General features: G+C 37.9%; 1 protein-coding gene across 2 annotated transcripts; it reads left to right on the top strand.

Moving 5' to 3' along the window:
* The first annotated feature begins 582 nt into the window (after positions 1-582).
* Positions 583-23,937, top strand: LOC117963155 (unconventional myosin-Vc-like). 2 transcript variants are annotated; one of them, XM_058995152.1, is made up of 41 exons: positions 583-824; positions 2,717-2,827; positions 3,339-3,510; positions 4,281-4,425; positions 4,630-4,786; positions 5,421-5,564; positions 5,774-5,855; positions 6,164-6,271; positions 6,496-6,602; positions 7,265-7,530; positions 7,973-8,054; positions 8,141-8,281; positions 8,944-9,069; positions 9,205-9,288; positions 9,543-9,674; positions 9,788-9,885; positions 10,738-10,824; positions 11,134-11,245; positions 11,902-12,113; positions 12,222-12,387; positions 12,577-12,723; positions 13,181-13,345; positions 13,602-13,695; positions 14,084-14,147; positions 14,526-14,706; positions 15,087-15,180; positions 15,722-15,785; positions 16,005-16,085; positions 16,821-17,001; positions 17,230-17,323; positions 17,501-17,564; positions 17,894-18,062; positions 18,721-18,805; positions 19,222-19,320; positions 19,598-19,752; positions 20,488-20,577; positions 20,763-20,913; positions 21,522-21,807; positions 22,222-22,396; positions 22,557-22,637; positions 22,760-23,937. In XM_058995152.1, the coding sequence occupies exons 1-41, from the start codon at positions 798-800 to the stop codon at positions 22,910-22,912; spliced, it is 5,232 nt and encodes a 1,743-aa protein (XP_058851135.1). In that variant the 5' UTR covers positions 583-797; the 3' UTR covers positions 22,913-23,937. The 2 variants fall into 2 exon arrangements, with proteins under 2 accessions (XP_058851135.1, XP_034763494.2); XM_034907603.2 differs by lacking the exons at positions 15,087-15,180; positions 15,722-15,785; positions 16,005-16,085; positions 16,821-17,001.
* The last annotated feature ends 79 nt before the right edge of the window (positions 23,938-24,016 follow it).

The raw sequence follows: 24,016 nt of genomic DNA, 5'->3' as shown, positions 1-24,016 counted from the left end.
ATGCGAAGAACCGATAGTCCATTTCATTTAAACCAAAAATATGTATCTATCGGTCTCTTGATTATCTTTTTTTTTTTTTTTTAATGCAGATCAAATTGTATATAAATGTTAGTGATGTTTTAGGAGAAAATATTTACTATAACTAAAGCATATATCTTATGTTTATGTATAAATGATATTTAAATTCAATGTATGGTTCATAGTATTGTTAAAGATTTTTTTCCCACATTCATTATGTAAGGTACAGTAAGTGACATATTTCCATCCTATCATTGTGGTCTCAGGATTGAGGCTTACTTACATTTCAATGGTAGTGTACAGTATCTGTACACTTTTTTTTTACACAAAATGCATACATACGTAAAAGGTAACCTACTGAATATTTTAGTTTAGTTTTGTTTATATATACAAAGATGATGCGCCAGTGATGTAACAGACATTAAGTTATTTTTCCCAGGGAATTTGGTTGCTTTCAATTTCTCGATCCCTGTGTAAATTAACACACCTATCGGTTAAGCCATTGTTGTCTCAAGACGGGTTATGGGCGGAGAGAGGGAGGTTCCAAAGTCCGGGAGCTGACTGGGGAAATGTAGTAGAAACTTTTTGGGAGTTCCCAACTCCTACTGTAAACAACATTACTGTAACCTGAACTTCAAGTGGAATGGAAACGAATCGACCAGGAAGCCTTCCCATTCAAACTAAAAAGGAAGACTCTTGTACCAGCATATAGTTCAAAATCTGGATTTTAGGACATTACACGGATAATTGTGTTTTCTACAGCTCTGTAACTCGTTACCATGGCTCTGGCGGAGTTGTACACCAAGGTAGGACATTTTTTTTTGTCTTGGGAATAAAGTGCTTGAAGCGAAGTATGTGCACCTGTCGCAAGAATATGGACGTCGGAAATGTCACCCGAAACTTACCTGTCTATTAAAGGGGATTCACAGAGTTTTTATTTTTATTTTTGCAACGTCTATATGCAGTTTCTGTTTATGTTGCTATACAGAAAAAAAACTTGAAGTTGCTGGAATATGCAACCGTTGACAAGTTACCTCGTCTACCGTTAAGGAATGCAGCACCATATGGTGCGAAATTTAACGAGACACTGTTTAATTTGAGAATTGGAAATCAAGTTATTTAATTAAAAATAGATGAATGTATTCAAAGTAGCCTACTGTAAATATAAAAAATCCCTGAAAGTATATAAATAATTCATATTATGGTCCTGGATTATTTACTTGCTGTGCAATGCAGTTTTTATTAAATGTAGTACAATTGCTGCTTTACAAAAAAAAAATCGGATAGCTCCTTTATCGCTCAAAACAGAATTCAAGAAGGACAGCAAATACTGTAACAGTATAGCATATCGCAAAAATATTCTTATAATCGGCCCTCTTTCACAAATCCGCACACAATTATGTGTGTGTGTATATATATATATATATATATATATATATATATATATATATATATATATATATATATATATATATATATATATATATAATGTGTGTGTGTGTGCGTGAGTTATAGCAAAATAATGCTTGCTTTTTACTTTTCTTGGTTTAATAGTTGACATACATTTAAAATGATATATTTATAACAGTATACAGTAATAGACTTATCATAAAGTAAACTTCCTATGTTTGCTTGTAGGGCTTGGTTTTTTCTGCTTTAAGAAGTATTCAACTCAGCACTCAAGGTAAAGCAGAAAAAACCCTACAGCATGAACTTATTTAGATACACAATCAAAATGTTTTGTTTCCTAGCAACATGATTTATACATTTAGAATGCCCACCACTATTTATAAAAATTAACTATGCTCCTGTATACAGTATATAAGTAAAAATGAATGTGTGCCAGTCCATGAAACTGTGTAGGGATACTATTCAGAGGAAATACAATCTGGGCCACAAAAGAATACTACACTTGGAGCTTTGCAAGTGGTTTGCAGTTTAAATAAAAGCCTAAAAATGGCATTGGTCTCCATTTGGAAAAAGAAAAAGTGGTTAAAACTGAAAGCATTGGAGCAAAGCTCCCTTTACCAAGGAAGTCTGTTTTCAGTGTCGTATTCACTTCCCTTGTGAGTCAATTCATTGTGAGGTTTCAGATAATGGACTGGTTTTACTAGTTGTTTAGCATTTTACTGTCTCTTAAAAAGAATGAGAAGAAGCTCCCACAATCACTAAATCATTATTCCTGTATGACATCAGACTGCTTTTCATAGTTTGCAGTCATGTGCACTCCACTGTACTTCAGAAATCAGATCCTGTTTGCATTCAGCAACAGAACATATTCAAGCCTTCCTGCCACTCGGCCACTTTATGAACTAAACAGACATGTTCCTGCTTCTACCTTGAACCGCAGGAGGGTCCTGTATGAATGTCATGAAGAGGGCCCTGTATGGATGTCTTCAGGAGGGTCCTGTATGAGTGTCATGAAGAGGGTCCTGTATGAATGTCTTTTGCAAAGTGTAATGTGGTTTCAGGAAGCAAAACTCATATCTTTTTTTTTTTTTTCCATCAGCTGATTTTGTTACACTGATAACCAAGGCCAGTGTTTTGTTTTTTACAAAAACAAAAAAAAATCAGTACAAATCTAAACAGAAAAATAAACTGAAATGTTGGTTTATTGTGGAAGTGTTGATTACTAAAAACACTTACAAGAAAAACCTCATCTTAAATGGCCTGTTCATGCTTCTTTTATGTATTATAGTACAACAGAGTGTGGATCCCTGATCCAGAAGATGTCTGGAAATCAGCTGAGATCACCAAAGATTACAAACCAGGGGAAAATGTGCTTGAACTGCTATTGGAGGAAGGCACAGTAAGTGCCCTGTTTTTATTTCATAATTATTTTCCTAAATAGAAATTATATTTGTGCTAATTAAAGTTAATGAATCTCAACAAAATAACGAATATGCATGTTAATAATTGTTGTTTTAAAGCACTAAGAATATAGGCTTACACTTAAAACTATTGTCAATATTTACAGTGCCTACATTTGACCTCCACATGTTCTTAGTTGTTTTGAGAGAATTGCTAATTTAAAAAAAATCTAAACAAACTTTTAAGTTTGTATTTACTATTGTGCACAAAGAATAACAGCATTGGTTCCCAGAACAGTTCCCTTAACATCTGAACTCATTGCCAGACTTTCTGTCTTTTGGCATGCATCTTTATTCCTGTAAGGAGTAGACCTCTGGCTTTTTAAATGCACAGTGTAAAATGTTCTGGTGTTGCTGTTACAAGGGTGAACCTCAATGTGTGTAATCCCTGTGTTTTGAAGAATGATTGCATCACAGCTACTAGCTTTACCCAATTGCATTTTCTTCTAGGAATTAAAATACCCCCTTGATTCAGTTACCAAGGACCTGCCCCATCTACGTAACCCTGACATCCTTGTTGGTGAAAATGACCTCACAGCCCTCAGTTACCTCCATGAGCCTGCGGTTCTGCATAACCTCAAAGTGCGCTTCGTGGAATCCAAGATTATCTACACCTACTGTGGTGAATATTCATCCATAACTGTAAAACAGCCCATGTATACATCTGCAATTAAAATCTAATATGTGCAAAGTCAGCATACAGTAAGCATATTCCTCTTAATGAGACCATTCAGAGATCCTTCACACTTTACCACTTGGGGGTGGAGTCCCCACATCAAAACTGATTTCAGCACTGAAGACATTGAAAAAGACTTGGTCGAAACATTTGTTGCTGAATTTATTACATTTCTTTTAGTAATTCTAAACTGCACGAAGAATAAAAATATTTGTTCTAAAAAAATAAAAAATAAATATAAAACTGTTAATTCACTTTCTAGATGGGGCTTAGGCATAAGGTATGGCTTGTAATGAATAAACTGTGCATTTAAAGACAGCCAGCAAACAGATGATTTTTCTCCATGTGTCGAATGTGGTTTCATTCCCTATTACCTCATTCAGATAATGCATGATAAAAGGCAAATAACATGAATAACATGTAAAGCTAACGAGTGGCCTTTTAATTCCCTTTAAAGGAAATCCGTCATTCAAAAACTTTTTTTTTTTATCAGATTAAAAACATTTCTGACAGCTCAAGGTAAAAGAGAACATTTTTCTTTTACAGTCTGTTTGGATTACTGTGTGACAAAATGAAGATTTAATGAAGCAGTGGCTCATGCCTGTGTTACGCTTAATACAAAACCAACATTTCTTGGTGCCTGTTTACAACATTATTCAATAGTTTAGTGTTTTCAGTAATCCCAGTGCGCATTGTGTTCCCCTATTCACATTAAGGTATTATACTTGTGGCCATTAATCCGTACAAACAACTACCAATCTATGGAGATGCCATCATACATGCATACAGTGGCCAAAATATGGGAGATATGGACCCTCACATATTTGCTGTAGCAGAGGAGGCGTACAAACAGATGGCCAGGTGAGTTTTTAAGATATAATCACCTGCACATCAAGCACCAGAGTTTAAACCTGTAAGAAACTGGAAGATAAGCTGGGTAACACAAGAGCCAGTTTTAAGTTGAAATGTACAGTGGTGGTTTTAGTGGCACTATCAGGTACAGGACTTACAGCACTACTGTATGCATTTGATCATATTTTAGCATGTATTTCTATGTGATTTTAGGAACAATAAGAACCAGTCTATTATAGTAAGTGGAGAATCGGGAGCTGGAAAGACAGTGTCTGCTCGCTATGCCATGAGATACTTTGCCACGGTTAGTAAATCTGGCAGTAAGACGCACGTGGAAGATAAAGTCCTGGCATCAAACCCAATAACAGAGGTATGCAAAAAAACTAAAGTTGTCTTTGTGACATTGCTTAAATATATATTTGCATTTCTTGTGTTCTGTACTTTGATGAAAGATTTCATTATTTACTAAAAGGGTGGTAGAACACAGCATACATTGTTATTCACTGACCAATAACAGAGCATAGCTTGAACTTCTAGGTATCATTGGTGGCCATAGTGAACATTTTAATAAAAAAATATACATTTGGGAAATGCAATATATGTTACTAATCACAATATTTTTTTTAAGTCTGTTTGGATGAATTTCAGCGCTATGTAGCACTGCAGAAAGATAACCCTAAGACGCTATTTAAAAGTTTAAGTGTCTTGTAAGAATCTTTACTGGTCTGCTGTTCTGAGTGGAGTTGTCTTTCCTGGACCGCAGTAGCACTCTGCAGTTTTGAGTTGTCTTTCCTAGACCTCTATACCGGTCTGTAGGGTTGAAAGAGAAAACCAAACTGTTGTACATTGTTCTTGGATTCTTTAACAACAGCTTTGAAATGTTTCATGAATTCCAGTTTTAAAAGTAATTCATCACACTGTAGAGAAATATTGAAATAACTGAGAAGTGATGTGAACAGGGCCCATCAGTGACCATAACAGTTTTATTCTGTGATCTCTTGCAGGCTATCGGCAATGCTAAAACAACAAGAAATGATAATAGTAGTCGATTTGGAAAATACACTGAAATCAGTTTTGACCGACGCTATCAGATCATCGGAGCAAACATGAGAACGTATCTGCTGGAAAAATCAAGAGTCGTTTTTCAGGTAAGGTGCATGAAACTGTTTACAATGCTCACAGATAGCCTTATTAAATATATCAATTTTAGTTTCAAACTGAATTATAATTTAAAACATGTATTTTGTATGGCATTTATGAGCTGTTATACTTACTACACTTAAAAATAGCTTTAAATGAGATATTCTGTAATGTACTTCAAACTGCAAATGTTTCTTCTAATTGATGTCTTCTTCAGTCAGAGAATGAGAGAAACTACCATATATTCTACCAGCTCTGCGCCTCTGCAAACCAACCAGAATTCAAGAATTTGAAGCTGGGTAAGTGTGTGCTGAGCTCACCATCATTCCAGATTACAGTGGTGAGTGCAAGAAAGAAAAAGAAAAACCTTTACTAAGGATGCAGTGTATAGTTATGTAAAGACCACAATGAAAAGTAAACATGTATCTTAAAGCAACTGTCAACATTTGTGCAAGTACTTGATACCTTGAAACATGAAATTGTAAAACAAATGCATGAGCTTACTTGTATTGTGTTTATACCTTACTCAGTGTTTTTAGGCATTCAAAAGCAGTTCTTGCATTATTACTATCGAAGTTGGCTTCAATCATCTTTATTATTTTTACAGTTAGTGCTGATGAATTTAGATATACCTGCATGGGTGGCAAAATGTACATTGATGGAGTGGATGACAGAGCTGACATGATTGAAACCCAGAGGACTTTCTCGTTACTAGGTAAGACATTACAATGCATGTGTATTTCAGATAGAAATGTAGGCTGTAATGTTAATTGTGTAGTTTGATCAAAATAACTATAGCAGGTGATTACTGTATTTTGAAATGTAGTAAGAAACATGATTTGTCATTTTGACCTTTGAACGAGGAGCATAAACTCATTTTATAGCAATGGGTGCATCCCGGGTTAATCATTTTAAAACATTTTTCATCTTTCTTGTCAGGTTTAAAAGAGGACTTTCAGATGGATGTGTTTAAGGTGCTGGCAGCAGTCCTGCATTTAGGCAATGTAGAAATCAAAGGCATCAGTGACGACAGGTCTTCTGTCAATGTGAGTACAGGGGGCATAGTTTACTGCTGCTCAAGTAGCCCTTATTGTAGGAATTAAGATTTTCTTTGTTTCAAGTCCGGATGTTACTTAGAGGGGTTGTTGTTTATAAATTGAAAGTAGATTACATAAGTCTTCTTTTAAATGTAGAGTAATCCCTTTCATAGTATTTGGTATTTGGTAACAACAATGTATTTTTGTAACTTGACATATTTTTTAATATAGTGCAAAACGTCCTAGTATATATTACATTTCGTGGTTGTAAGAGCATGAACAAAAGAAGACAGTATTAAATAATATGGCAGTAGGAGTAAGCGACTCTGGCCCTGAGGTCGTTCTATAGCAGGTTTAACAGGTATAGAGAGTTAACCGCTCTGGGACCCTGAGAAGTGATAGCTCATCCATTACTTAAACACTCAACCATGCAGTAAATATACAGCTGTAAAAAAAAAAGTGTGTCAATGTCTTTTGTGTTATAATGTGTTGTTCATCTAATGTTATAACAGAAAGAATAATTAAACACTGAATGTTAACATTGTTGGTTAACCCTTTGCTGCCCATTGTCCAATATATTTGACAGTGAGAGCATTAAATAGGTAAGTTAACATACCCAGGGCAGTAACAGGTTAAGCACTGATGGGGCCTGTTTCTTCCTGTTATAACAGCCGAGTGACAAACACCTGGTTGTGTTCTGTGGTCTACTCAACATCAGCCCTGATGGAGTGTCCCGCTGGCTGTGCAATCGGAAAATCATCACGGTCTCTGAGACTGTGGTGAAGCCCATGCCAAAGCTGCGAGCCGTCAATGCCAGGGATGCCCTGGCCAAACAGATCTATGCCCACCTGTTCAACTGCATCATCGACAGAATCAACAAGGCTCTTCAGTTTCCTGGGAAGAAGCATACCTTTATTGGAGTTTTGGACATTTATGGGTATTGGATGTGTAACGCGTAATACAGGAGCAATGCAGAAAATAAACCTTTTTACAGATTTTAGGAAAAGCTTATTATATACTGGTTGAGCATTATATACAAGGTGTAATATATATATAAGATGTAATATGCTCGGTAATAGTATTCTGTTTATCACACTATGGTATTTTTTATTTGATTTTACAAGAGGTGTGCATTATACAAGAGCTGTAATCACAGTCCATTCATTCATGCGTGTTATACACATGGTGCATGTTGTATACTGGGACAAAGGATGACATTTTGAAATGATTCTTGTCTCTTTGCTCAACTTGTAACAAACTAAGTGGTGTACAGTATATTAATATAATACACTATAGTTAGGTTTTATTTAGTGTTGCTAATAAAGAAGTACAAACATCTACTCTTTTCAAATAACGTATTTCGCTTTTCTGTATTTTAGGTTTGAAACATTTGAAACCAACAGTTTTGAGCAGTTTTGCATTAATTATGCCAATGAAAAACTGCAACAGCAATTTAACCTGGTATGTATGATGGGTTTGCTCCCAACATGGCCGTTTCTTTTTTACATTTGATGTGCATTGACTGATCCTGGTTACACTCACTGCAGCATGTGTTTAAACTGGAACAAGAAGAGTACATGAAGGAGGACATTCCCTGGACGCTGATTGATTTCTATGACAACCAGCCTGTCATTGACCTCATTGAAGCTAAGATGGGCATCTTGGATTTGTTAGATGAAGAATGCCTGGTATGAACTTCCTCTAATACCTCCTTACATTGTGGGTTAAGGCTTGGAACTAGTTCTTACCAGAACCATAAAGTAATTGATGAAAAAGTGAAAAATCGCACCATATCATTGATGTGTTAAACTTACTTTCTAATTACCCTGTATTTTACTGTACCACTTTGTACAGATATTTTACTGTGCTTGCCTGTGCTTTACCCTGTAAATGAAATAAAGGTACAGATTAACCACACAAAATGTCAACCTGGCCTTCAGTTCATCATAAAAATAATAGGCCGGATTTATCAAGGTCACTCATCAAAGAGTGATTTCAAAGACTAGCAGAAAAAAAACAGACTAGGTACAATACTTCCAGCTACTAAATTCTACATTGCTAGTTTTATGTAATTAAAATTGGACTTTTAGTTTGCTTTATAATATGGCCCTAAATGTTACAAAACTAGTAACTAACTTAGGCACACCTTTGACACTCTTTTTATTAACCTTACTAGTAGCTTTTCAGTTTTATTTTTTCTTAAAATAAAATGCACCTGCACAAATCTGTACTTGGTTTACCTATTCGGATTGTAGACACTAATACTGTGGGTCATGTTTATAAATACTTCAGCAGCTCCTAGCTACGCAGATAACCCTTTTGTAGTGACTGTCACTTTCCTTTTCTCCAGTTTCCACAGGGCAAAGATGAGAACTGGCTTCAGAAGCTGTATAACAATTATCTGAACAAGAACCCTCTGTTTGAGAAGCCAAGGATGTCAAACCAGTCGTTTGTTATCCAGCACTTTGCTGATAAGGTAAAACAACACACTTTGTGAAGAAATCAAACCAGTAGCGAGCGTTGTGCACTGAAGGCTTTCAAGTATTGTAAATGTACCCTTGATGTCTTTAACCAGCAGCATGTGTTCTTGTCTTGCTGCTTTTTTGAACAGGTGGAATACAGATGCCACGGATTTCTGGAGAAGAACAGAGATACAATGTATGAAGAGCTGATTGACATACTGAAGGCCAGTAAGGTAGGTCCACTTATTATCCCCATGTGGAGATGCTTTTGTTTATTTAAAAATAGAAATCTTCCACCATGAACTAGTGCCCTCTAGTGGAGCTTTCTGATTGGTGGATGAAAGTGTTCAGTGGTTCCTACGTCATTGGATTTCAATAGGAAATAGAATTTGAGTTAGTATGTGATTATGTTTTAATTCCTTCTGCCCCTTCTTTTATACAATATAACAGCAACCTATTTGCATCTTTTCTTTTCTATCAATTTCAGTTTGATCTCCTTGCAAACTTCTTTCAAGAGGAAGAACCGACTTCTCCCTTCAGTAAAAGCATTAATTTCAAAGCTGCCACACCTGGAATAAAGCCCTCAAACAAACAGCTGCGGACGACTGTTGGCAACAAGGTATTGAAATGAGGCTTTACACCAATGATAGTCTTGCTGTATTACAAGTATTTTATTTCAAACAGCTGTATATCACAGTACATCTGTACACAGTTACATATATTTTATTTCAGTTCCGCAGCTCTCTGTACTTGTTAATGGAGACTCTGAATGCCACAACGCCTCACTATGTACGATGCATTAAACCGAATGAAGAAAAACTCCCATTCGAGTAAGTGCACCTCTTTGTGCAGCCACAGCATGGCTGTTCAATTTGTTTTAACTACCCGACTTAAATGAGTAAGTAGGGAGGTTCCAAAAACTATAACGTTACACGTCCCCACGTGTTGCTACAACTGTTTAAATAACATCTGTAATTTTTATTTTGTTAACATCCTGACAGCTTTTTACACTCATAACTTTAAGGTCTCTTTTCAAAATGTCCGCTCTAGTGCACTGATAGTGTAAGCATTATTGCCTACATTGTCAAACAGGTAACACAGCAATAACGATCCATGATGTGGTACGGAACAGAAAAGCCAGAGCACTTGTTGTTATGTCTTTTAATTGCTCTTCCTGCAGTGATTTAGAGGACAGATCTCAAACCCCCAGTGCACTAGAGTGGACATTTTGAAAAAAGCTTTGAAACAGACTTTAAAGTTCTAAGTGTAAAATGTTGTCAGGATGTTAACAATTGAAAGAAAAATGACAGGTATGTTATTTAAATAGTTGTAGGACGTGTAACGCTATATTTTTCGGAGCCCCGTTACTTACTCTTTAAAAGTGCAATGCACATCATCACATTTTAGAAAGATATCTAAAGCATTCCCTTTAAATCAAAGATTAATAGTAACACCTGAAAGGGGGATGCATTTGTTTATGTATTTATAAATAATCCTGACAATAGCAAATCTGCTAATTCTGTGCAATTTGGATCGTGGCATCTGAATTAGGTTAGCAACTAAGCAGTTGATTGTCTGCAGTATGGACAACTATATACATAAACAAAGGTCTCGCGCTACTGTTTTAGGGTATTTTTGTTGGCGGGTGAAACCACCTGATTAGAATGTATCCTATCTTACAGATATGATTCAAAGAGGGTGGTGCAGCAGTTGCGAGCCTGTGGGGTTCTTGAGACCATTCGTATTAGTGCTCAAAGCTATCCATCAAGGTAAGTTGTCATATTATTAACCGTATTATTGTTCAGTGTTGGGGTGGAACACATCCCAAAGAGATGGTTTCTGCTACCCATAGTGGCAACGCAGTACAGATAAGTACAGAAAGCAGCAGTTATGCTCTGGCATCAGATCGAACAAACCTTCATTTTCTATCCAGATTCGTTTTCTTGTATTGTACTCTATACCAGAAGTCAGGATCTTTTTGTAAATATTGTTGGTGTGGGGCTTTAATTGAATGGTTTTGGCATATTTCTGTCATGTCTGTCCTCGCGCAGTTTCAGAATTTGTATTTCCGTTTGCAGGTGGACGTATACTGAGTTTTACAGTCGCTACAGCATTCTAATGACACAGCAAGAGGTTACACTGAACGATAAGAAACAGACATGCAAGACTGTGCTGCAGAGGTTAATTCACGTGAGTCTTCTGATCAGCCTTGTTCTTCTACTGTTTAATTCAGAGATTCAGGAAAAAAGAATGCGATCTTTGTTTCCAACTGCATAAAACATATGGTAAAAAAAGGTCTTCATCAGTGTAATGAATAGTAGCTTATGAAGAGTAATAACTGTTGGTTATCGATTGGTTAATTATATTTTGTTAGTAATACATTTTGTTAATTTGTTTATATAAAAGTATACATGAAAGAGCAGCTGTGTACAGTATACAAGTTTACCATAGTAATAGCATAGTGATAGCATGATAAAGCATAGGTAAGCATTTGTAAAGTCCAGAAAGTTATGGTAAAGCATATACAAAAAATGGAAAACCATGGTAAACGGTGCTAAATGTATAGTATAACCAGGAAAAAGCATGCTCTGTGGAAAATTACCATGCAAATTTATCGTGGCACGCTTTTATAAGGGTATCGCAGCTCTTCATGCTAAACGTGCTATGAAATGGTACTTTCAGCAAAAATGGCTTGGCATTAGTTGAGTTCTGGAATGTGCCCACCTCTGAGTCACCAACACAACTACCCTCAGCACTTCTAGTCCAATTACAGATCAGGCCCAGCCCTACTGTAGATTATCGGTGGTGATCATGAGTGAGGCTGGCAACCTGTTCTCTTCCCCAAGGACCCCAACCAGTACAAGTTTGGCAGAACGAAGATCTTTTTCCGAGCGGGTCAGGTGGCGTACCTGGAGAAGCTGCGATCAGACCGGCTGCGAGGAGCTTGCGTTACGATCCAGAAGAACCTCCGCGGCTGGACCCAGCGCAGGAAGTACCTCCGCATGAGAAAGGCCGCCATCATCATCCAGCAGTATGTGCGAGGCAAGCGGGCAGTACGGTAAGCAAAACTAGGGTAAACCATTACCCAATACAGTTACATTTACACACTCATTTTACAATGGTGTGTTTGAGCTGAACTAGCTCAAGTCTTTCCTTGTTGCCTTAGGCAAACGGTGAGTGCCGCTACCCTGAAGCAGGGCTGGGCAGCCATCGTTATCCAGAAGCACTGTCGAGGCCTCCTGGTACGCCGGGTCTGGCAGCTTATTCAGGTTGCCACGGTGACCATCCAGGCCTATGCTCGGGGATGGCTTGCACGAATACGATTCAAGAAGGTAAGACTTTTGGGGGAAGGGAGGGGATATTAATGAAGCATATTCCTAATTCTATCAGGGGTCTGAGAAAACAACCACTTTTTTGTTTTTTATATGGAATTCATTTCACAGCCTCTAGTGCAAGAGTCCAGGACAGTCAGTTCAGGTAGTGACTCCCATTTTTATCAACCCATTTTCTGTTCCCTACAGATTCTTAAAGAATACAAGGCTACAATCCTGCAGAAGCATGCGCGAGCCTGGCTAGCCAGACGCAGGTTTCAGAGTATTCGGAGGGTGGTGCTGAATGTGCAGCTCTCTTACAGAGTGCAGAGACTGCAGAAGAAACTGGAGGACCAGGTGAGGCACTAACAGCCTGGGAGGACTGAACCGGAGACTGCTGCTGCGTAAACTGAGCCATTGTGCCACAAATATTTTACTATTTGATCTAAACTAGCAGAATTATTTGCCAGTGTACAGCACATACAAAAATATCTCGAATCTACAGTAGTTATACTTCAAACCCTCAGAGAAAGACTGCCACATCTATTTGTATGTTTCTACTTGTGGACAGGCCTGAAAATTGAAGTTTCACGTAATTATTTACAGTTTATCTTCTATGGGGTCACTGGTTAAATGGATTATATGGTGGTGTCTATGTTTTATCAAAAGCAACTTACAGAGACTTGAGGAGACTTGGGGGTGAACTATGTATCACAACTGCTGCTGCAGAGTCACTTACAATAGGACCTCGGTTTTACGTCTCATCCGAGGGATGTTTTTACGACTTCAATCTAAAATCTCTTTGAACCCACAGAACAAAGAAAACCACGGGTTACTGGAGAGACTGACAGGACTGGCCAGCGCTCACTCTCACGATGTAGACAAGCTGCAGAAACTGGAGGCTAATCTTAAGAAATCCACGGCACAGAAGAAGATGTTTGAGGAAGACTTGAAGAAACATAAGGAGGAAACCAAACAGGTACTGCATATAACATCATTGTGATCTGCACTTGCCTCTTCGTATATGGAAAACAAGTTATTCCCTGTCATTCCTTGAGGAACTTATCACGCCTACAACACTGCATTGCTGGCTGATTCCATCTCCATCTCTATCTCTCTACTGCTTTTTCATCATTTCATCGCCTCCGTTTTCCTTTTAGACGGCTTAGGTGTCAGCATCCAAAGCACACTCAGAATGCCTCAAAAGCCTTAACAGTATTTGTCTTTCACCAAAGGTTATAACTCAGCTGCAAACCCACAATGCCAACCTTACTGAAGAGAAGCTGAAACTGGAGAAAAAACTTCAAGAGAAGACTCAAGAAATGAAAGGTAGGAGCAGCATACTGTATTTTGTGTTTCATTATTTACCACACTACAATGGCACTCTATGGCTACGCTTGTATGAGCTCTTTATTAAATGGTACTACAGTGGACCTGTACACACTGCTGTTTAGCTGATTATAAATCCATTTGCTTTTTTATTGTGTGCCATGTCCTTTTGAATTGTTGGGAGCTTTGGGAGTACCTGTCCGTGCTCTCAGAGTGCAATATTTTGTTGATGTAATCCACTGCAGTACCATATCCGAATCTGTGTGCTACATTTTGACACATCCATTATTTTGCCAGTGCAAAATGGTCATCGAGAGCTGTGAAACCAACATTTAATGACAGCCATGGATCTTGTGCAAGTCATTCATATGTCTGCTTCTATTTCTAGATAACGTAGATGACATCAGGAAAAAACTCTTTGACGATCTGGCGGGAGTGGAACGGGAAAGAAAGTATGGCTCAAATAGCTTTATTTGACTTCCCACGCTGGTTGTCTATAGTTAGAGATTTTCAAAAAGCATATATATATATATATAACTTATTATATTTATGTTGTTGTTATACTGTAGATTGTGGAATAAGGAAGGAGAGAGAGAGAGAGAGTGTGTGCGTGTGTGTGTGACAGAGAGAGACAGAGACAGAGAGAGACAGAGACAGAGAGAGAGTGAGAGAGAGAGAGAGAGAGAGCGTGTGTGTGTGTGACAGAGAGAGAGAGAGAGAGAGAGAGAGAGAGCGTGTGTGTGTGTGACAGAGAGAGAGAGAGAGAGAGAGAGAGAGAGAGAGAGAGAGATTGCCCGTACTGTTCTAGTACATCTTTTGCCTGCTTTCAGAATCCTGGAGAATGGCTTTGAGATTCAAAAGGATGACTATGAGAAGCAGATAGAGGCCCTGAAAGAGGAGATGAAGTGTCTGAGAGAGGAGAAGATTCAGCTGCAGCAGCAGGTCCAAGAGGAGTTCCTCATTAATGACGGACTCAAGCAGGACATCACCCAGCTCACAAACCAGGCCAAGGTAATCCCTGCAGGTGTTTCCCCTAGTCAGCCCAAGATATATGCAATGCAGAGGTGCAACACTTAATCTATTCTTGATGGCCATGGTTTTTATTTTGCAGTGAAATTCATTAAAAGGGCTCACAAAGTGTGTAGTACATTGCAGACTTGTCTACATTATTTGTTCTTCTATAAAACAGTCCTTTACATATAATAACATGCAAACGCATGTTTTCAGTTGTACAGTGCCACCTAAATACCTTTCCGATATGCCTTTAAGAAATGGGTTGCTGATTGCAGTCGTAAGTAAACTCAAACATGCGTTTCGGATTCTCTCGATTGCAAGTGGCACTTCAAGAACCCTGTGAGTTTCTTTTTTTAAAAACGCTTTGAAAAACACAGGTAATCCCAGAGCTGCGGAAAGAGATTGTGGTTCTGGAGACACAGAAAAAAGAGCAAGACAAGCAGTTCAAGGAACAAATGCAGGAAACCAGAGGTACAGTAGAAGCATCGACTGTTTTGCATATCCCAAGCTTCAAAATTCAAATAGGAATATCCTATAAATAAAGATCACGTTTTCTAAAACTACTTATATTGTTGTGAGAATGTTTTTTTTTCATTTTTTGATAATTGTTCTATGTTTATATTACAGTGAAACCTCTCTACTAAGGCCAGACAAGGAACCTACAGGGAAAGTCAATAGAATTGGGATTGCAAAAATATGGCCTTAATTGTGGAGTGGCCTTTGTACCGAGGTTTCGCTGTATTTAAATAGTCATGATGTTTGTTATGAGATTCTTTTTTGATGCCCAATTAATTGTGATAGAGCAGGCTTATGCGTTTCAGTGTGGTGGTATTAGGATGGTTCAGAAATACTACAGCCCAGACTAGAGAGAGAAGGGTTGCTGTTCCTTGTCCTAGTGACACCTTGTGGTCACATACATTATTGTCGTCCCTTTGTTATTTGGCTAAACCTTATATAATAGTTTTGTTTCCGGACAGTAAATGGTAACTGTGGATTTTGTATATTTTTGCAGCGAAAATGTCAGAGGTGACAAGACAGCTTCTTGGAGGACTGAATGAGGAAGAGCTGCTTTCCAGGTACAAAGCCACTTTTTAGAACTGCATTCTGTACTGCAACCTTATATCAATTTTGAAGCAATCTGGTAGAATATATGAGTTCACATGTGGCAAAATACTAAATGACAGGTGCAACATGTTTTAACAAGACTTTGTTAAATTATTCAGTCTGAAAATGTATGGCTTCTTGTACATAAAGTAGCTTAGACAATACCAAGAACCTTTCCTTTAATTTTTCAGGTTATCGAAAGAGGATCTGGAGCAAATCAATGAAGACGGAGAGCTACTGTTTGCTTATGAAGCTCTGAAGGAAGCTATCAGGTCCGTAGTTTAGGCTGCTGATTTTTAACTTGCCACTCTCATAGCAAATTTTAACACAAATATGTGCTGTAGAACATAAGTTAGAATTTGCTTAAGGAGAAAATGGTTGCTGTATGCTTTAAAAAAATGAATGGAACATGTTTGGACAATGACACAAGTAAAAGTGTATCTATGTCATTAAAACATGAGTAGTCTCCTTACTGCTGATGTCCTTTATTGTTAGAGCAGTATTTTTATTCCCCTTACTCTTCCTTGTTTCCTTGGAAACATGCTGTGCCAATACTGAAATGGATTCACTTTGTTTGGAAGCCTTGTTGTTTGACTGTGTGTCTACTGCCTGATTCCAGAGAAGTCATGTGACACTGTCACCTTGCAGCTCTGTTGACCTCATGTTGACTGGGTTAAGATGTTAGTTTCTGGCTTGCCCTATTTAAGAAATACTGCAGTGACAAATTTGTATTGGGCACTAGCAGGATTAAATAGAGCAGTCACGACTGACTAGTTATTCTAGAAGTCCTGTTCTACCAGGATTAAGAGGTAGTTCAGGCAACCACGTGTCAGTGTGACCGCAACCTGCTCTCTGAATAAAAACAACAGTACAGGACAGGACTGGGCTTCAGGGAGCTGGAGGCATTAACCTCCTAACGGCCAGCTTTACGTTCTTACCTTTTGACATTTGTGATTTTTTTATTTTTTTTACAATTTCACTAAATGTTACTATTGTCTCCTATTTAGGGTGATGGAGAACCATTTCCAAGCACAGAAAGAGGGCTACGAAAAAGAAATCGAGAGCCTAAACTACAAGGCCGAGCATCTCCAGCATGAGACCGATCATTTGCAAAAACTGTTCAGAGAAGAGAACAACATGAACGACAACATCCGCCTGGAGGTCAAGCGGCTGGCCTCTGAAAACATGGTAGCAGGCCGTCTTTAACAGTCGACACTGAAGCTGTTATTCTTAAAGGATTGTTTGAGAGAAGAACAAAAAAAGCCTGTAATGTACTGTACACTTTGTGAGCCCTGATTATAAAACATTAGTATCAATACGTCCCTTTAGCCCTAAAGTAGCTCATAAATGTAGAGCATATTGTAACAGCTACTGTTTGGTAGGTTAACGGCCTGTATATTTTGTGTTTCTCTGAAGGCGATTCCGCAGTATAAACAGCAAATATCCGAACTGCAGAGGAAAAGCCAAGAGCTGGAGAACCGCTTGAAGGACCAGGCTATAGAACTGAGAGGTACAAAAAAAGAATTTGGACATCGTTGCAGCTTGAATATGCTGGCTTGAAAGTTGTTAGTTCTTTTTTTTTTTTTTTTTAACAGCTGTGTAATAAAATGCAGTCCTTTATATATTAAGAGCTCTTGTAAGGACCAGCACAGATATATTTGTTCTATGTCATACCTTTCTTTTTCAGGGAACATGGAAGTAATCGCTTGTGAGCTGCGCAATAACCTTGAAGAAGAAGGCTCACAGCGAAGGTAGGGTATGAGCGCCGTTGCTTTGGAATGCATTTTACTTGCTTGTTTTATTTTTAACAGGAAAATCAATGTATTGATTGACAAGACGGCACAACAAAATGCAGTACCACCGTTCTCATGACAGTATTTAATAATCAAAACAGCAGCGGATTTTAAATCTCACAGACCTCCTCTATTTGAATTGTATTTAGTGATGTTAACAAGATGGAGCACCCATCACCACAAGGGAAATCACATTTTGGTTCATTGGCACGCAGCCATCAGTAAGTGCTACCTTATAAATCAGAATGAGCAGAAATGAAACATATCTGCTCTGTTTTCAATTGAAGAATACTGGAGCACCAGAAAGAAACATATGAGAAGGAGGTGCAGGAGCTGCAGGAGAAGGTTGAGGAGAAACAAGATGAGAACGACCAGCTGCAGAAACAGTTCCAATCCGAGAGCCAAGCCAAAAACAAGTTGCGACAAGAGGCCTCGCGACTGATTGCAGAAAACATGGTTAGTGTTAATAAATGACTGCCTGGCTTTGATCTTACTTGCTGTGATATTCAAAGAACAGCCTTAAGATACACAACAGTCAGTTCTCCCTGTTAAAAGTTTACCATAATATTTTTACATTGTATGTTAGCAGTTTTACCTGTGGTTATAGAATGCATTTTATTAGTTTACCCTGGTTTGACATGTTTTTTAATATGCTTTACCATACCTGACTGGGCTTTACAATGCTTACCTATGCGCTTTACCATTCTTTCACCATGCTTTATTACACTTTGCTATGCATTTACTATGGGAAACTTTTCTAATGGCTGTCCCAGTTAAATGTTTTTTTTTTTTAAATAGTAGTCTATTTAAAATGCATTTGAGGGACAAGGCTGGAGTGGATTGTAAACGTACAGTTTGTACTTTTTACTATGCCGTGATACACTCAAGTGGGATCAAACTTGGTATGGACATTTCTTATAAGTTTTAGCGGGTGTCAGATTCTCGTCCTACTTCTGACCTTTTATTGGTTGAGCTTAAGAACAGCTTGCTCAGATGTGATTCAACCAATTTTAATGGACAATCCCTTTTCACAGACTGTCAATATCGGTTACATGGACCACCCATTTGTTTTATTGTTGTTATTTGTAATGCTGTAATGATTTCATGATTTCAGGACTTTGAAGAACAGGTTGATATGAAAGACAGATTAATAAAGAAACTTCAAAATCAAATCCAGGCCTTCCGGACACTTGAGAAAGGTAACACAGGCACACTTGTTTCTAATATTATGCTATGTTTCTGGGTTTGTTAAGCTACAGCAGGTGGAGGTTTTCTGAATTGATGCATTGTTCTGCAGCTTGTTTTTAACTCTGGCTGGGCCACACGGACACAAAAGACTCTCCATACTAAGGTTGATAGTGAAATGTCAGCTTGCCACCCCCACAGCAATCTCCTGCAAACATGCATTACTCCCTTACCCAGCATGCTGTGTTTCAGCTGACTTCTTGGCACAGGACAATAAGAACATGTTCACACATAATCAAGGAGAAACCTCTTGTCGTGTGTCTGTGTTCTGTGGCAAGTGTTGTTTTTTGTCTTGTTAAAAAGTTAATTGATGTTCATAACTGGAAACACTCAATAACACGTTGTATGTTTTATTTTTTTTCTAAAATAGTAAATCAAGTCCATGCACCAGTTGCACCAAAGGAATACCTCGGAATGCTGGAATACAAAAAGGATGATGAATCAAGGCTCATTAAAAACATCATTCTGGGTATTATTATTATTATTATTATTATTATTATTATTATTATTATTATTATTATTATTATTTTGCTAGTTACCCAACAATACCGTTTATCATGGATTGTTTGCTCACATTTTGATTGTCTCTGAAAGGATATACTGTAAGGTGTGTGATTTATAAACTAGTTTCACTAACCCAGTGATGATGATGCTGAATGCTAGAAGTTCAAAGTGCCTCAATGTGGTTATGAGCCCCATGCAGCCACTGTTTCATTAGGACACGAGTTCTGCCCCTTGTATCTCAGATATGAAGCCCCGCGGCGTGGTGGTGAACATGATCCCAGGCCTGCCCGCGCACATCTTGTTCATGTGTGTGAGGCATGCTGATTACCTCAACGACGCCGACAAGCTCAAGTCACTGATGAACTCAATCATAAACGGGGTTAAGCAAGTCATTCAGGTAAGCTGCTTCTGGGAACAACAGAGACAGAGTTTCAAGTAATGCATGGGTTAAGCTGCTCCTGAGTGTAATCATGAACATAAAGTGTATGGAAACTTAAAGTACAAGGGACATACGTGTCCCACAAATAAAATGATGCAAACTTTCTTATTTTTTGCAACGAGGTGCAGGAAACCGGGTTAGAAATTTGCTGACAGGTTTCACCTGGTCATCCAAATTTTCAGTTTCCTCGTGATACCCGAGTCACTCTCAAATGTATTTTAAGAAGAAACCGTTTGAGCAACCACGTAATTCCTTGCGTACCTTAACCTTCAACAGAACACCTCGTGGAAGATAAGAATTACAAGGTGTTCTTTTGAAGGGTTTAAAAAAACATATACATTTAGCTTTGAATTTAAGTCTGTGGTAGGAGGCATTTCTAAATAACTATGTCATTTACTATTACTCCCTCTTTGAGGTGGTGTTGCTATGGTTGAATTTATTGGAGATCTAGTGCATAATACCACCTAGTGGCCCAAAGTGGTGACTGAATTTAGTACCCCTTTCATTGCCCACCCATACCTTACTATTTTTTGGTTTGGTTATTCTATTATTCTGACATTCAATAAAGTGGTTACTAAAATACTGCTGTAGTCGGTAAAGGCATTATTGGCTGTAGCTTTGAATCTTCAGAAATCTTCTAAGAGCATCACTAGCATACACGTTTCCCTGAAAGACTCTTGCACTGTGTTCTAGGATCACCCAGAGGATTTTGAGACGTTGTCGTTCTGGCTCTCCAACACATGCCATTTGCTGAACTGCTTAAAGCAATACAGTGGAGAGGAGGTAAGACTCATCTGATCAGAAGGTCCACACAAAAACAAGCAGCTCGCAAACTAACAAACTAACACAATTGACAGTCCACTGACCGCTGGTAGTACACTCCTAATCCTCACTGGAGTGTATAAGGAGTGACACCCATACTGTTACAAAAGATAAATCCGTAATCATCTTAATTGTTTCTGTTTAAGGAATTCATGAAACACAATAGTCCACGTCAGAATAAGAACTGTCTGAAGAACTTCGACCTGTCTGAGCACAGGCAGATTATCAGTGACCTGGCCATTCGCATCTATCAGCAGTTCATCAACGTCATGGAGAGCGGCATTCAGCCAATGATTGGTGAGAAACTGTAGTGAGAGCTTTACAATAACCCAGAAGGGGCTATAGGCCTAATGCATACGTTCTTCAGTTTATAGCAGAGATTTGAGCTCTAGTCTCATGAATGCACCAAATGAAGCTGTGCAAGGTGCAGTAAATAGGATGCTATAGACTTAGTGCTCCCTCTTGTGGAAACACTGAGTGTCCTTCAAGCCTTGATATAATATGGAAGGAACAATTCTTGAATATGCTAAGGTTTATCTACTACTTTTTTTTATTATATTTTTAAATAACATTTTAATGATGCCAAATTTATATATATATATATATATATATATATATATATATATATATATATATATATATATATATATATATATATATATATATATATATAGACATAATTTAGATATTTTATTTAACATCATATAATGATGTCAGTTTTTCGTTATATATATGGAAAACTACAAAGCGTTATGTAATCCAATATGTTAACGTAACATTATTCAGCAGATTTCATTCGACTTTATGAAGCAAAATGTGATAATTCTATAGGGTGATGTGAAATTTGTGGCCATAGCTGTAACTGCGGCTTCTCTTCTTGTTTTCTTTTTAATTGAATGCACCAGTGCCAGGAATGCTGGAGCATGAGAGTCTCCAAGGTATTTCCAGTATGAAACCCACAGGCTTCCGCAAGCGCTCCTCCAGTATCTATGAAGACACGGAGGTGTACACCATCTCCAGCATCCTGCAGCAGCTGGGCTACTTCCACAGCACCATGTGTCAACACGGCATGGACCCGGAGCTGATCAAGCAGGCCGTGAAGCAGCTCTTCTATCTCATCACAGCCGTCACGCTGAACAGCATCTTCCTCCGGAAAGACATGTGCTCCTGCAGAAAGGGAATGCAGATCAGGTAAAGACATGTGCTCCTGCAGAAAGGGAATGCAGATCAGGTAAAGGCATTCGGACGAGACGCTTGCAAGAAACTGACTAAGCAGAGGACCTTGGATTTTACTGGGTGGTTAATGTCTTCACTGCTTTGACCCGGCATTACATTAGACCTAAACAAAAAGGAGAAGTGGAATTTCTCTTCTGCTTTAAATGTTTGCACACAATGCAGACATTATCCACGCTAATCGTTATAAATAGGATACCATTCACTGTGCCATGTTTTTTCATGCTACTGTAGTTTTATTCAGCATTATCAGATTTTCTTGAGTAATTTAGATTTCCTTTTGTCAAGCATTGTATATTTTGAGTTGTTAATGTATCCTTCATCAATAAGGCCACCCATAGATATATTAAGCTCTTTTCCAAACCCTCACAGGTGTAACATCAGTTACCTGGAAGAATGGCTAAAGGAGAAGAATCTTCAGGGCAGCTGTGCCATAGACACAATGGAGCCTCTTTGTCAGACGGCCTGGTTACTTCAGGTCAACAAATCAACAGACGAGGATGCCAAGGAAATATGTGAAAGATGTTCTGGGCTTTCTGCTGTCCAGGTAACATTCTGTACTGGACTATAATGTGATACAGTGGCACCCAACATTATTCAGACAATTACCCTAAGTTTCAATATCCATAATTGTATATACATTATTGTAATGTATGAATAGCTTCCCCTCTCAAGATGTAACCTCCTTTCTCGTTGATCTCGCACAGGTAGTAAAGATTCTCAACTCGTACACACCTATAGATGATTTTGAGAAGAGGGTAGCTCCATCATTTGTACGCAAAGTTCAGGTAAGACATTTAGCTTATGCTAGAAATCATGTACTGTATGTTCAGAAAAATACATTAAGTATGTACAGAAAAATACAGTATGATTTTGCAAATGTTTTGAAACTCCTCTCTTTTGTTTGCAGTCCATTTTGCAGGGGAATGAGGGCTCTGCACAGCTGATGCTGGACAGCAAGTATCTCTTCCAAGTCACCTTTCCTTTCAGTCCCTCCCCACAAGCACTGGAAGTGATCCAGGTTCCCAGCAGCCTCAAAGTGGGATTCCTAACTCGACTCTGAAGGACCAGGAATAAAGACAGGATATCAGAAAAGGAATGGGTGTTCTTGTGCCACTTTGTAAACATACAACATTTCACTTGTTACAACCCTCTGGTTTCAAGGAAGCAGATATGAACTTTCAATGTATTTTATAATGATAGGACCAAAATACAATATGTGAACCATTTGTACAGCAAATTTGTACTATTGATTTAACTAGAAGTTGTTTTTCTGTTTGCTATTTAAGTTACATTTTATATTAAATTGCATTAATAACGCACTGTAATTACAACACTTTTTAGAAAGTTGCTAAAGGTTTTTGCTGTAGTTGTGTATTTAGATTGTCGTATTTACATCTGTAATTGCAGTGCAAATACAAAGTAATTAGTGTGTTTTTTGTTGTTGTTTTACAACTGGATTTTACATGCCTACCCACAGCAATCGCAGTTCATGCCAAAGAAAAGTGTTTCAAGCATGTTGATATGAACTACAACAAATATATTTCCATATAGAGACCAATTCACCCAGCAGACCTTGGCTATTGTGGCTCAGGCTGTTCATTTGAAAAATGCTTCTAAAGCTATACATTTTGCATAGTACTGTATGCTGCTGGTGCAAAAACACAACCACAAAAGCTGCATTGACATTCATTGTGAGGACCACAAGTAATCTGCAAAGGATGTGTTTATTATAACATGCTGCTGAACACCGACAGACAGGTAATGTAAGTCCAAATGTAACATTGTTTAAAAAAAATAAATAAATAACTTTTTGTATTTTTTTTTAACATATTTGAATGGGCAGATCAAAAAACGAACTCCACAGTGCTCTATTGTTTTTAAATAGTATAACATTTTAATGAAAGGATAAAAAAAAATAACTGCAGTTTTATTTTGTGTCTATATACACACTGTTTTAATACAAAATAAGAGCACCTTAATAACTGGCAGTAACTGGTGTCTGGGTGCGCTACTTGCAAACTATTCATGCATTAACTGTATTTTGTTCTAGATTGTGTCCTAATAGTTATTTATGAAACAATGTGTTAGACACAGCTAGTGCTGCCACTGGATACCACAACTAGCCACTATCTGAACATAGAAACAAAAGAAATATATCTATGTT

The sequence above is a fragment of the Acipenser ruthenus genome, chromosome 21 (genome assembly GCF_902713425.1).
Source record: "Acipenser ruthenus chromosome 21, fAciRut3.2 maternal haplotype, whole genome shotgun sequence".
Classification (NCBI taxonomy): domain Eukaryota; kingdom Metazoa; phylum Chordata; class Actinopteri; order Acipenseriformes; family Acipenseridae; genus Acipenser; species Acipenser ruthenus.
This window is presented reverse-complemented; position numbering and strand designations above follow the sequence as displayed.